The sequence below is a fragment of the Thalassophryne amazonica genome, chromosome 9 (genome assembly GCF_902500255.1).
Source record: "Thalassophryne amazonica chromosome 9, fThaAma1.1, whole genome shotgun sequence".
Classification (NCBI taxonomy): Eukaryota; Metazoa; Chordata; class Actinopteri; order Batrachoidiformes; family Batrachoididae; genus Thalassophryne; species Thalassophryne amazonica.
In genome coordinates this window covers 46352118-46366247 of record NC_047111.1, presented here as the reverse complement: position 1 = coordinate 46366247, position 14130 = coordinate 46352118, and the positions used below count along the sequence as shown (strand labels likewise).

General features: G+C 40.0%; 1 protein-coding gene across 1 annotated transcript in view; it reads left to right on the top strand.

Annotated features, from left to right (window-relative positions):
* Positions 1 to 13434, top strand: part of slc22a21 (solute carrier family 22 member 21) — a 97669-nt gene extending 84235 nt beyond the window's left edge. Inside the window, exons 8-10 of the mRNA XM_034177990.1 lie at positions 4602 to 4784; positions 8324 to 8459; positions 13215 to 13434. Coding sequence (XP_034033881.1) covers positions 4602 to 4784; positions 8324 to 8459; positions 13215 to 13308 — 413 coding nt within the window. The 3' untranslated portion in view covers positions 13309 to 13434. The remainder of the gene's footprint in view (positions 1 to 4601; positions 4785 to 8323; positions 8460 to 13214) is intronic.
* The last annotated feature ends 696 nt before the right edge of the window (positions 13435 to 14130 follow it).

The window sequence follows — 14130 nt, the reverse complement described above, 5'->3', positions numbered from 1 at the left end:
ATGCAGTTTATGGGGAAATTTTTGGTGGACATGCTACAAGATGAATTGCTCACATCACCCCCGGAGCTCGAGAGAGCGCATTGGTCTCTGAGACCAAAACCCTGTGAAGAAGAGCGACCCCAAGCCATGAGTATCTGCTTTTTACGCCTCAGGCAAAAGGAGCAAGTACTCGCACTGGCAAGGAAACGAGGCCCACTCCATTACCAAGGTAAAAAGATCTTTATCTTCCGGGATCTGAGTACCAAGCTTACCAAGAAATGTGCCACCTTCAACACTGTAAATTGATCAACACTGCTTTAATAGACCAACACAAGAATTAATCCAGAAGAAACTTACAAACTACCTACAAACTGAGCTCAATCATTTATCTTCTGGAGATGCAGAAAGAATGCTGCTTAGGTCCAAAGGAGTCTTATACGAGCATGGGGAAAAAGCGGGCCGACTGCTTGCACTTTAACTTAAAGGAAAACATGCCTCACATAAAATTACTGGAATTGTACATGAGTCAGGCACATAAAAACATAACCCTAATGATACTAATGACATTTTAAAAAATATACAAATCTATACAATTTTCAATCAGGTGATAATAAAAATATAATGCAACAGTTCATGACCAATCTTGAGCTTCCCATGGTGAAGCCTGAACATCAAATTATCTTAAACAACCCCTTTACCAAATTTGAAATAACTATGCTATCAAACTTACGCAGAGTGGAAAATCTCCAGGACTTGATGACTTCCCAGCTGAATTTTATAAAAGGTTCTCCAAACAGTTATCCCCATTACTTCTTGAAATTATATGGACTCTCTTCAAAAGGGTGTTCCGCAAACACTCACCCAGGCATCCGTATCATTGATTCTTAAAAAAGATAAAGATCCCACTCTGTGCTCTTCATATAGACTCATATCACTTCTCAATGTAGATGTAAAAATACTCCCCAAAGTCTGTTCAAACAGAACTGAAAATGTGTTGCTCTCCATTATTTCCACTGACCAGACATGAATTATTAAGAATCGCCATCCATTCACAAACATACGACGACTCCTCAACATCATACATTCTCCCAAAAACGTAACTTGCCCAGAGGCAGTCATTTCACTTGATGTGGAGAAGGCGTTTGACCACGTGAAGTAGGATTACCTGTTTTTTTTATATTAGAACAATTTGGTTTTGGGGACAAAATCATTTATTTGATATGCCTGCTCTATACTTCCCCCAAAGCTTGTGTAATGACTAATGGTCAATGGTCTGCCTTTTCTCCTCTACTCTGAGGAACCCATCAGGGTTGTCCACTATCTCCATTGCTCTTTGCCATTGCTATCGAGTCACTATCAGTCGCTCTCAAAAGATAAGATAAGATAAGACTTTATTGATCTCACAGTGGAGAAATTCACAAGTGGAGAAATTCACACAAGTTCAAGTTCACACAAATTCAAAAGTAGCAATTATTTCTCTGGTATTGATAGATTTGGCACTGAGCATAAGGCATCCTTGTACACGGATGACCTTTTGATTTATGTGTCTGACCCACTAAAATCCATCCCCATAATTTTGAAAATCCTCAACTCCTTTGGAGAGTTCTCGGGCTATAAGCTAGATATACAGAAGAGTGAATGTTTTCTCATAAATCAATTGGCTGGCACCATACCTCATGCAAATTTTCCATTTACTGTTACAACTACTAAATTTAAATATCTTGGTGTGAATATGACAAATTCTGTTGAATCATTAATAGATGAGAATTTTTCATCTTAACTTTAAAAATTAAATCGGACCTCTGCAAGTGGACTAACCTGCCTCTCTCGCTTGCGGGCAGGGTACAAACTATAAAAATGAATGTGCTCCCAAGATTTCTCTATTTATTTCATTGTCTTCCCATATTTCTTCCAAAAAAATCTTTCTCCAGTTGGACTCAATTATATCACGTTTCATTTGGAACAGGAAAACTCCCAGAATGAACAAGTCTTTATTGCAAAGGGAAAGGTCACTAGGAGGACTTGGCTTACAGATTTTCAATCATATTACTGGGCAGTGAACATACACGTTACATAAACAGGTTATATTGTGGATGTTTGGCAATGAAAGTAGCTGGAGCCACATTGAAAACAGCTCATGCCACAACACATCGCTAAAAGCCTTGATGTGCAGCGCCTAGCCTTTTAAACCTCGACAGTACTCATCCAACCCCATAGTAATTCACACACTGAGAATTTGGCAACAAATCAGACATCATTTTAACTGGATGTCTTATTCTCTAACCACACCCATTTGCAATAATCATGCCTTTCAACCAGCTCTAGTGGATTCCAAGTTCCATTCATGGAAACGTTATGGCGTGAGTACTTTGGGTGACCTCTACAAAGACGGCGCATTCCTCAGTTTTATGCTCCATGTGTAACCTTAATCATTGTGACCTTTTTAGATATCTCCAGGTGTGAAATTTTGCCAGGTCAAACACAACAACTTTTCCCTCAAAGCCATCTATCTCGGGTATTGATCAGTTTCATACTGTTAGCAACCTTTCGAAGGGACATTTGTCCTCAATATGCAAATTCTTACTATCATTATCTTCCACAGCTTTAAACAATATTAGAGAGAAAGAGAGTTGGGAAAGGGAAATACACATTTTACAGTCAGATAACTGTTGGGATGACACTTTACATAGCGTTAACTCTTCCTCTTCTTGTGCCATACTCAATCTGATTCAGTTTAAGACTCTTCACAGAACACACTATAATAAACAAAAGCTATCCAAGATTTATCCAGGACTCTCTGATACCTGCGGAAGGTGTTCCCAGCCCCCTGCTGACTTAGGTCATACATTTTGGTTCTGCCCTTAGATGAAAGAATACTGGAGATCCTTTTTTGACCACCTCTCATTGACTTTAGGTATGAAAATTGACAGATCCCCCGATTGCCATTTTCGGCGTCCCAGATACGAATCTTAAGTTAAGCAAAAACCCCCAAAATATTATTTCTTTTTCATCATTAATTGCACGCCATCAAATTCTCCTTCTTTGGAAGAGTGGTGCACCGCCATCTAGTGCAACCTGGCGGAAAGACCTTATGTCTTTTCTTAAATTGAAAAAAATAAAATTCACCCTTCGTGGCTCTTCTCAAAAATTCTTTCAACAATGGCAGCCTTTCATGTCCTACTTTAAAAACATACAGCCCTCACTTTTGCAATAGCACTCTGTCTGAAATGATTGTCTTATCGATGTGTATGTGAAAATGATTGCTCAAAATTCTGAAAACTTAGATGTGTGTTTTGTTTTTGTTTAATTTTCACTACCTTTTTTTTTTTATCTTGCCCGTGTTCGTATTGATCGTTTGTATTTGTTCTTGGGTTGAGGAAAAAAAGCTGCACAGTTACACATGAGGGAACTCTTGAAGATTTCATTGTTATCCTGTAACTGCAAGACACCAATAAAATTTGTAAAAAAATAAAAGAGAGTGTACCCTGTGAGAGCCCATTGAACCACATCATGCAACTGCTTGCATTGTGTTCCTGCATGCACGATACATTGCAGCGGCATCGTTCATGCCTGCCCATCAGCTAGACGTTTTCATGGTTCGCTCATACTATGAGCTGTTCCGCCGTGAGTCACCCTGACTTGTACTTATTCATACGATGTGTGAAGGGGCCCTCAATTCGCTCAGACGCTGTCCCAGCATGAAGTCATCATCCATCAATTAAACATCATTCCCAGTAATATGATTGTCCTACATTTCAGTGTACATTCATTGTTCTTATAATGCTCTGTAGTCTCTCATTATTTTGTTCTTATAAATTTACTTTGATTTATAGACATTTGTACAACATTTAATTGCTTCTGCTGCTGTGAGGGTGTGATGTGGTATCACAACTGTCACCGTGGCCGCACTGTTTGTGCAAATGCACATGATCGTACGATCAGTCGCCATGGGATCCAACCAATTTCTCTGTGGTCGTGGCTGTCGTACTGTCCGGCCGTCTGTTCCTCCCAACTGCGGCTCAAATTTTTCTTGTGTCGCCTGTTCTGCCCCTTTCCCCAACTTTGTATTATGTGTAAAGGGGCCCTAAGGAATTTATAAAGCAAGAACTGAGTTCACAAGTTTGAATTTATTTTTGATCTTCTTGAATCCATCTATAAATGTTTGGTTAGATGTCCTTTAGGTAGGTACGCCTTGACCAGAACCTTTTGGTAGCCATCAACAAGGTTCTGCCTGGATATCAAACCACTTTTCTTGACAGGATTGGTAGAGTTCATTTAGATTGCTTTGTTTCCTGGCATGTATCCAGCTTTTAAGCATAATCCACAAATTTTCAATTGGGTTGAAATCAGGGTTTTGGGAAGGCTATTCCAGAAGCTTAATGTTAGGCTGCTTTCTGCAGGGGTGATGAACAAGCAGTTCAGTGCACTTGTTTCAAGTGTCAAAAGGTTTCCAGTTTGACATGTATTTTGGAGTTGTGGGAAGAAGGACATACATGTATATATCAACCAACATTTCCCTGTTATTGTTGAGTTGTAGTTAAGTTTGCATTTCAACTTGTATCACATTGAACATATAAATGTACATATGAATTGCAATTAAGTTCATTCTGTATTCCCTTTAGGTCTGATTTCCCTTGCTATAGCACTTGAGATGATGGGGAAGTTTGCCATGACAACAGCGTTTTCCATTTTATGTGCATACACAGTCGAACTCTACCCAACTGTGCTGAGGACGACAGCTGTAGGTGCCTGCTGCATGGCTTCCAGGATAGGCAGCATAGCTGCCCCATACATCATCTTCTTAAGTAAGTAGATACAGTTGTATGTAAAACTTTGGGCACCCCTGATGATTTCCATGATTTTCCATTATAAATCATTGGTTGTTTGGATCAGCAATTTCAGTTACATTTATCAGATAGCAGACAAACACAGTGATATTTGAGAAGTGAAATGACGTTTATAGGATTTACAGAAAGTGTGCAATAATTCTTTAAACAAAATTAGGCAGGTACATAAATTTGGGCACCCCAACAGAAAAAAAATACATCAATATTTAATAGATCTTCCTTTAGCAGAAATAACAGCCTCTAAATGCTTCCTATAGCTTCCAATGAGAATCTGGATTCTGGCTGAAGGTATTTCGGACCATTCTTCTTTACAAAACACCTCAGGTTTGTTGGTTTCTGATCATGGACAGCTCTCTTAAAATCACACCACAGATTTTCAATAATATTCAGGTCTGGGGACTCAGATGGCCATTGCAGAACGTTGTACTTGTTCCTCTGCATGAGTGTCTTAGTAGATTTTGAGCAGTGTTTAGGGTCGTTGTCTTGTTGAAAGATCCAGCCCCGGCGCAACTTCAACTTTGTCACTGATTCATGAACATTGTTCTCAAGAATCTGCTGATATTGACTGGAATCCATGTGACCCTCAATTTTAACAAAATTCCTAGGACCTGCATTGGCCACACAGCCCCACAGCATGATGGAACATCCTCCAAATTTTACTGTAGGTAGCAAGTGTTTTTCTTGGAATGCTGTGTTCTTTTTCAGCCATGCATACCGCCCCTTGTTATGTCCAAATAACTCAATTTTAGTTTCATCATCCACAGCACCTTATTCCAAAATGAAGCTGGCTTGTCCAAAAGTGCTTTAGCATACCTCAAGCGACTGTGGTGTGTACGCAGAAAAGGCTTCCTCTGCATTACAGCATCATACAGCATCTCTTTGTGCAATGTGCTCTGTATAGTGGAACAATGCACAGAGACACTATCTGCAGCAAGATCATGTTGTAGGTCTTTGGAGAAGGTCTGTGGGTTGACTATGACTGTTTCTCACCATCCTTCGCTTCAGCTTATCTGAGATATTTCTTGGCCTGCCACTTCAGGCCTTAACTAGTACTGTGTGCCTGTGTCCTCACTCTGTTCCTCACAGTGAAAACTGACAGCTGAAATCTCTGAGATAGCCATGATAAACCATGATGTTGAACAATCTTTGTTTTCAGGTCATTTGAGAGGTGTTTAGAGGCTCCTATGTTGCCACTCATGAGAGTTGCAAAGATGGGAAACATTTGTAAATGGCCACCTTAAATATCGTTTGTCATGATTGGATTCACCTGTGTAAGGAGGTCAAGGGTGAATGAGCTTACCAAAGCAATTTTGTGTTCCAATAATTGGAATAATATAGAATAAAAATTTAATATATTTCTCCATAATGTGATACTATAAATCAACACAATCAACACAAAACGTTACAAGAAAAAAAAATTCCAGTGTTTGAGCATAATATTAGAAAAAAATCAATTTATTTGGCCACCAGATTTCACTGTAGGAGCTTTTAAACATTTCAAAAGATCAGGGCCTATATTCACAAAGCATAGGTAAAGATAAACTTTATTGATCTCACAGAGGAGAAATTCACGTTACGTCAGCTCTTAAATAAAAAAGCTAAAAGTAGCTCTTAGTGATGTAATTCTAAGAAAATCTTAGAATTCCTTGAGTTTCTTAGAATTTTCTCTTGGTAAGATAAAAGTTATTCACAAAGCATCTTAGGCATTAATGGAGCTCCCAAGGTGCAATACTTTTAAGACGAGGGAGGACTTTTAAGAAGCCTAAGAGTGTCTGAAACAGACAAGACCGCAGAAAGACAGAGAAGAAGGAGAGACATTCTCCGTATGTTGACTGGCAGTGATTCAGTAACATGCTACCAGCTTGATCATGCAGGGATAGCGTTTGTGGATGATCTCATCAGGAATGAGCTTACTGTTCCCACCCAGCTTAGCAATGTAATAATGCCCAAGATGAAGGTCATCACAACAGTGTGATACCTGGTTATGGGAAAAATGCAAATTACATGCAAATTACATACAGAAAGTATGCAATCAAAGTAAACAATGTCAGCAGCCATAACCTAAAACTCACCTGTTTGAGGAGAATGTTGCTTGTGTGCTGCAATCTCTGCTCTCTCTTTTGATTTCAGCAGATACCAGGGCTTCTCACACATCGTTTGTGTGCAATTACCAGCATGGAGAGTAAACATAACAATAAACGATTAATATAATAATCAGCATGCGAGTGAGGTATGTTCAAACATTTTGAAACTGTGTAACAGTTCATTTAATTTTGCTGAGTTTCATCATTGTGACAAATTATTTTCATGATTAACCATTTCTTAATACAGTTCAGACTGTACGTTCATAACTATGAATGTGGAATGCACTTCCCTTTTTGTGACAACCAATCACAGCTCTTAGAAGACAGCGTCATACCAAGCAATGGGGTCAACCCTGCCTCCTCACTAAGATAAACGTTTCTGCCCACTCCTTGCTCACAGTTGCTCTGAGACACTTCCTGGATCACTTTTAGACTAAGATTCCTTGCTAGGAATCTTTAGGCTAAGTTGGGAGCTCTCTGAGAGGACTCTGAGATGCTTTGTGAATACGGGTCCAGTTCTTTTTTGGTCCAGGATTTCCTGACCAAACTATACCAAAATTTAATTGTTGTGATTACATTCTGAAGCGAACCCAATGCAGGGAACCAATCAGATGTTTTTTGCAGTCCAGGGTCATACATAGGTGATCAAAATATTCAAAACACAAATGTAAAAAAAAAACTAAATAAATAAAATTTAAATGAAACAGGTGAGCCAAACATCACAAAAGGAAATCAGGTCAAAACCCCAAAATCAGACTGGGAGGACATTAAAACACAAAAATACCATAGCAAAGACAGCTGACTACCAGCAACCAGAAACCTCAAAAGCAGGGTTTAAGTAGACTGGGAGGTGATCCCAATTGACTGCAGGTGCACTGATGGTTGAATGAGTTAAGCGTGAGTGCAGACAGGAAGAAAGCAAACCAAACAAGAAGAAATAAGACTGTCAAAGTGAAACAGGAAGTACAGTGAAACTGACAGACCAACAGAATAAAACCAAAGCGGGACATTTAGAAATAAACCTAAACCTCAACAAAACTTAGAAACAAGACCCAAACCAGATACACACTTAAAGAATAAATCAGAAATAAAACTACTAAAGAGTCACATGGATGAACCCAGAAAGTATTTCAAGAACATAGAACTCAAACAACTGAGAACACACCACTAGATACTAAAACACACAACCGACAAACAACAGGGATGTGAACCACAACACTAATCAGCTCAAGATATCTATTCAAATAATATTCCCAACAAGTTTCAAAGAAATCCATCCAGTCAGTAACATGAGTTATCTTGTCAACATTCACACACGTCAGTGAAAACTTATTTTTTGTTATTTTGAATAGTAATCTCACTGAACAGGACATAATGAATGCAATTGATGGTTTCTCAATCTTCATGTGTCAGGAAATTATTCTGTCTCGCTGCCCTACATCCTGATCGGCAGCCTTACAGTTCTGTCAGGGTTGCTGACTCTCCTGCTGCCTGAAACCTTTGGAATGCCACTGCTAGAGACCATTAGTCACATGCAACAGTTTCCCAGGTAAGTGGCCCAGACAGCAGTGTTATTACAGCTTAGCTTTAAAGTTTGTGTATGAATTTAGCCGTCTTGGGTCCCAGGGCATTTTTTGGACAGTTCACTCGCCTGGCATAAATGTTTTATTATTGCTGTTAACAGCTCTCCCTGCATCCCACAATCAAGTTTTATGTCTGTTTTTTCAGGACAACCTGTGCTTTCAGAATATATATGTTTTTGATGTGTTTTATAAGTGTAATAAAGGTTTACAATTAAAAATAGGCAAGGAAAAAAATAATGCTAAAAATAATTTTCCACACACATTTATTCAAAACACAGCAAACTATAATAACAATTGTTTTGACACTTTATAAAGGTAATTTGAGGTCTTGTGTCAAAGACTATACAACAAAAGGTTCAAACAATAAACACAAATGCACATTTTGAACAATATATACAAAATGGTCTATGCATTTTGTTGTCCATTGATATGGTAAACAGTGCAGACAAAGCAACAGTGTTATCCAGCAACATTCACATGCAAACTAGTGGAGCAATCCTGATAGTTACACACTCTTTGTTTGAGCATGTGAGATTGTCATCAGGGGCTCTCCCTGTGCTCCTGCTTTCACTGATCGCTGTGCATAATGGCGCAGGGCACACTGAATATATACTAATAGTATGTACTCATTGGAGCACCCAGGGGCTATTCAAAGGGGCCAATTAGTAACATATCACTCCTGAAAACGATCTTTGGCTTTTCATGTGAGGTAAATCTGCCCTACGATTGGATTTTGGAAAACCATGTGACGGTGAACCAATTCCGACTGGACACTCACATTGCGCACATCATCACACAGCTTCTATGAGGAGTATAAAGATGGCCGATGGTTGGCTCTAAAGTCAGCGGAGTTAACTTTTCAGCAAAAAAAAAAAAGTAAGTTTCTATCTCATATCATTCAAAAGTTATTTATAATTTAGCCAAGCTTGGTCTCAGCCGTCGTGTACAACGGCTTCAACCCCATAGGGTTAATGACAGTTTCAGTTTAATGTTTCATTTTGACTTCAGAAAATTTTACAATAATAAATTGAATTTCAGTTGGATTGGAGTTGTACCTCCCCCTGTTTTGATTGGTTAATTAAGCAAAAAGAACATAAATGATAATAAAATCGATTATAATAATAATAATAATGGGTGAAGACGACGAAGAAGAGGAGGAGAACTTTTCTAAACAGCGGGAGAAGAAGAGAACTAGAAGGGTGGAAATGAGAGTGGGGACTTTGAATGTTGGTAGTATGACTGGTAAAGGGAGAGAGCTGGCTGATATGATGGAGAGGAGACAGGTAGACATATTGTGTGTGCAAGAGTGGAAGGGAAGTAAGAGCAGGAGCATCGGCGATGGGTACAAGTTGTACCATGGTGAGGACAGGAAGAGAAATGGTGTTGGGGTCATTTTAAAGGAAGAGTATGTTAAAAGTGTGTTGGAGGTTGAGTGTCTGACAGTGTGATGAGGGTGAAGTTGGAAATTGAAGGGGTGATGATGAATATCATCAGTGCATATGCCCCACAGGTAGGTTGTGTGATGAAGGAGAAAGAAGATTTCTGGAGTGTGTTAGATGAGGTGGTGGAGAGTGTGCCCAAGCATGAAAGAGTGGTGATAGGAGCGGACTTCAATGGGCATGTTGGTGAAGGGGACAGAGGTGATGAGGAAGTAACGGGTAGATATGGTATCAAGGATAGGAATGGGGAAGGACAGATGGTAGTTGATTTTGCAAAAAGGATGGAAATGGCTGTCTTGAATACCTATTTTAAGAAAAAGGAGGAGCACAGGGTAACATATAAGAGTGGAGGAAGGTGCACACAGGTGAACTACATTCTTTATAGGCGATGCAAGCTAAAAGAAATCAGAGACTGTAAGGTGGTGGCAGGAGAGAGTCTCGTTAGACAGCATAGGATGGTTGTTTGTAGGATGGCTAGAGATAAAGAAGAAGAAGAGAGTGAGAGCTCAACAAATGATCAGATGGTGGAATCTGAAGGAGGAAGACTGTTGTGTGAAATTTAGCGAGCAGGTGAGAGAAGCACTGGTTGGAGGGGAAGCAATTTTGGACAACTGGAAAAGTACTGCAGATGTGGTGAGGGAGACAGCTAGGACAGTACTGGGTATGATACCTGGACAGTGAACGGAAGACAAGGAGACTTGGTGGTGGAATGAAGAGGTCCAGGAAAGCATCAGGAGAAAGAAGTTGGTGAAAAATTTTTGGGATAGTCAGAGAGCTGAAGAAAGTAGACAGGAGTACAAGGAGATGCAGCGTATGGCGAAAAGAGAAGTGGCAAAAGTGAAGGAAAAGGCTTATTGCCAGCTGTACAAGATGTTGAATAGTAAGGAAGGAGAAAAGGACTTGTTGACGAATGAAGAAAATGAGCAAGAGAAAAGGCTGGATGATGTGGTGAGAGTAAATCAGGAAGTACAAGAGATTAGTAAGGAAGAAGTGAGGGCTGCTATTAAGTGGATGAAGAGTGGAAAGGCAGTTTGTCCAGATGACATTCCAGTGGAGGAATGGAAATGTCTAGGAGAGATGGCAGTAGAGTTTCTAACCAGATTGTTTAATAAAATCTTGGAAACTGAGAGGATGCCTGAGGAGTGGAGATGAAGTTTGCTGGTTCCTATTTTCAAGAACAAGGGTGATGTGCAGAGCTGCAGTAACTACAGAGGCATAAAGTTGATCAGCAACAGCATGAAGTTATGGGAAAGAGTAGTAGAAACTAGGCTTAGAAAACAGGTAAAGATCTGTGAGCAGCAATATGGTTTCATTCTGAGAAAGAGCACTACAGATGCAATGTTTGCTCTGAGAATACTGTTGGAGAAGTACAGAGAAGGCCAGAAAGAGTTACATTGTGTGTTTGTGGACTTAGAAAAAGCTTATGATAGGGTGCCAAGAGAAGAGCTGTGGTATTGTATGAGGAAGTCTGGAGTGGCAGAGAAGTATGTTAGGGTAATGCAGGACATGTACAAGAATAGTGTGACAGCGGTGAGATGCGCAGTCGGAATGACAGACTCATTCAAGGTGGAAGTAGGATTACACCAAGGATCAGCTCTGAGTCCTTTCTTGTTTGCAGTGGTGATGGACAGGTTGACGCATGAGATCAGACAGGAGTCCCCATGGACTATGATGTTTGCAGGTAACATTGTGATCTGTAGTGAGAGTAGAGAGCAAGTTGAGTCTAATCTGGAGAGGTGGAGATATGCTCTGGAAAGCAGGGGAATGAAAGTCAGTAGAAGCAAGACTGAGTACATGTGTGTGAATGGGAGGGAGCCCAGTGGAATAGTGCAGTTACACTTAGTAGAAGTGATGAAAGTAGATGAGTTTAAATATGTGGGATCAACTGTTCAACGTAATGAAGAGTGTGGTAGAAAGGTGTAGAAGAGAGTGCAGGCAGGGTGGAGTGGATGGAGAAAGGTGGCAGGAGTGATTTGTGACCGAAGAATATCAGCAAGAGTGAAGGGGAAAGTTTATAAGAGACCAGCTATGTTGTACGGTTTAGAGATGGTGGCACTAACAAAAAGACAGGAGGCAGAGCTGGAGGTGGCAGAGCTGAAGATGTTGAGATTCTCTTTGGGAGTGACGAGAATGGACAAGATTAGGAATGAACATATCAGAGGGACAGCTCAGGTGGGACAGTTTGGAGACAAAGTCAGAGAGGCGAGATTGAGATGGTTTGAACATGTGCAGAGGAGGGACCCAGGGTATATAGGGAGAAGGATGCTGAGGATGGAGCCACCAGGCAGGAGGAGAAGAGGGAGGCCAAAGAGGAGGTTTATAGATGTGCTGAGGGAGGACATGCAGGTGGTTGGTGTGACAGAGGAAGATACAGAGGACAGGGTGAGATGGAAACGATTGATCTGCTGTGGCGACCCCTAACGGGAACAGTCAAAAGACAAAGAAGCTAAAATTTTGTCTCTTTCTTGAGGCTGCTCCTGTTTGGGGTCGCCACAGCAGATGTATCGTCGATTCTTAGTCTGCGTGGTTAGGTTGGCTTGTTTTACGCCGGATGCCCTTCCTGACGCAATCCCCCTCATTTATCCAGGCTTGGGACCTGAACTCAGAATGTACTGGCTGCACACCCCATGTGGCTGAATTTATAGAATTTATATAGGTTAATTCGGAATAATGGAAATGTGATTATCTTGAAGACAAAAGTCTAAAATCAGTTTTAAATACCAACAAGCTCCTGTTTTTGTTCAAGATTAAATTTGACTTTACTACTACATTTAAATGCTTCAAGATGCCACTGCTTTCAATTTTTAATTTATTGTTAAGTTTAGTTGCCCAGTAGATACACAACTATTCAAGTAATAATTTTCATTACTCGTCCCAACCTTTTTTAAAACAGCTCAACCCTCCCGCCCCCCAAAAAGGATGATATTTGTGAGTGAAATTAAGCTGTAATATCACAAGCTAACATTTTTTGAATTAATCAGAGCAAGTGCTTCTTTTTAAACAAACATTGTGAAAACCTTAAAAACATTGTATTTTCTTTCGCGAAATATTGACTCACTAAAAACAGTGCAAAATTACTGTGGCTCATTTCATTTTATCTGTTGTCTGCTGCTCCAAATGATGGTGATCCTGCAATAATGACAAACATTTTTTAATTACTTATTTTCACCAGTAATATATGAATGCAGTATTATAATCTATATATCTATCTGTTGCTGTTCATTAAGAAAAACACTTGATTAATTCCTTCACACTTTGAACTTGTGGTTTATTTTCTTCCAGCTGTTCCAAGAAAAGACCTTACAAAACCACTCAGACCACAGATGATGAAGAGATGTCTTCAGTGAGCAAGAAGGAGAACACAACTTTGAGTTGAGGCCAATCGCTGGACGAACACCATGTCTGCATTTCTGCTAAATGGTCCAATATCAGCAATTTGAAGAGAGGAAGGAAACGGATGTTAATTAACATTAATCTTTGAAAATTTTTTTCCTCCTCTTTTTACCCTTGTTGCACGCACGCCATGCTGGGAACTGTCCAAATCATTCCATGTCCTTTTGGGCTGTCCCATGTGGCTTTCAGCCTTTTCCTCATTGTCATGATCCCACCAATTAGAGTTGCTGATTTCTGCATCCATATGTTGCTCATGTTGAATACAATGAGGCTCGTCCCGTGCTCAGAGTGGCTGTTTTTTCTTTTTTGAAGCCTCTTTATACTTCTTCCATCAGTGTGTCCATCCCTCTGCGGGTGCTGCTGTTCCTGTATATAACGCCTCAAAATTAAATTTGCAAAGGTGCCTCAAAGTGGTGGCCAGGGGGCGAAGTGGCCAACATGCTTAAATTCCTGCCACCCCACTTTATGCTGAAATTATGAAACTAAAAAACTGAGTTTAAAATTTAATGTTCTGTAGTTGTATCAGAACTTCATATCAGACATTTTTACATCCACATTGACTTATTTTATGGCAGATAGATCCACCTGGAATTATGGCCACCTATTGAATTGTTATCCATAGAATCAAACCCACTCACTCACTCATCTTCAATTGTTTACTCCAATTGAGGGTCATGGGGAGGCTGGAACCTATCCCAGCATTCATAAGGTGTGAGGTGGTGTACACCCTGGACAGGACGGCAGTCTATCACAGGGCCACATATACAACCCCAATTCCAATGAAGTTGGGATATTGTGTAAAATG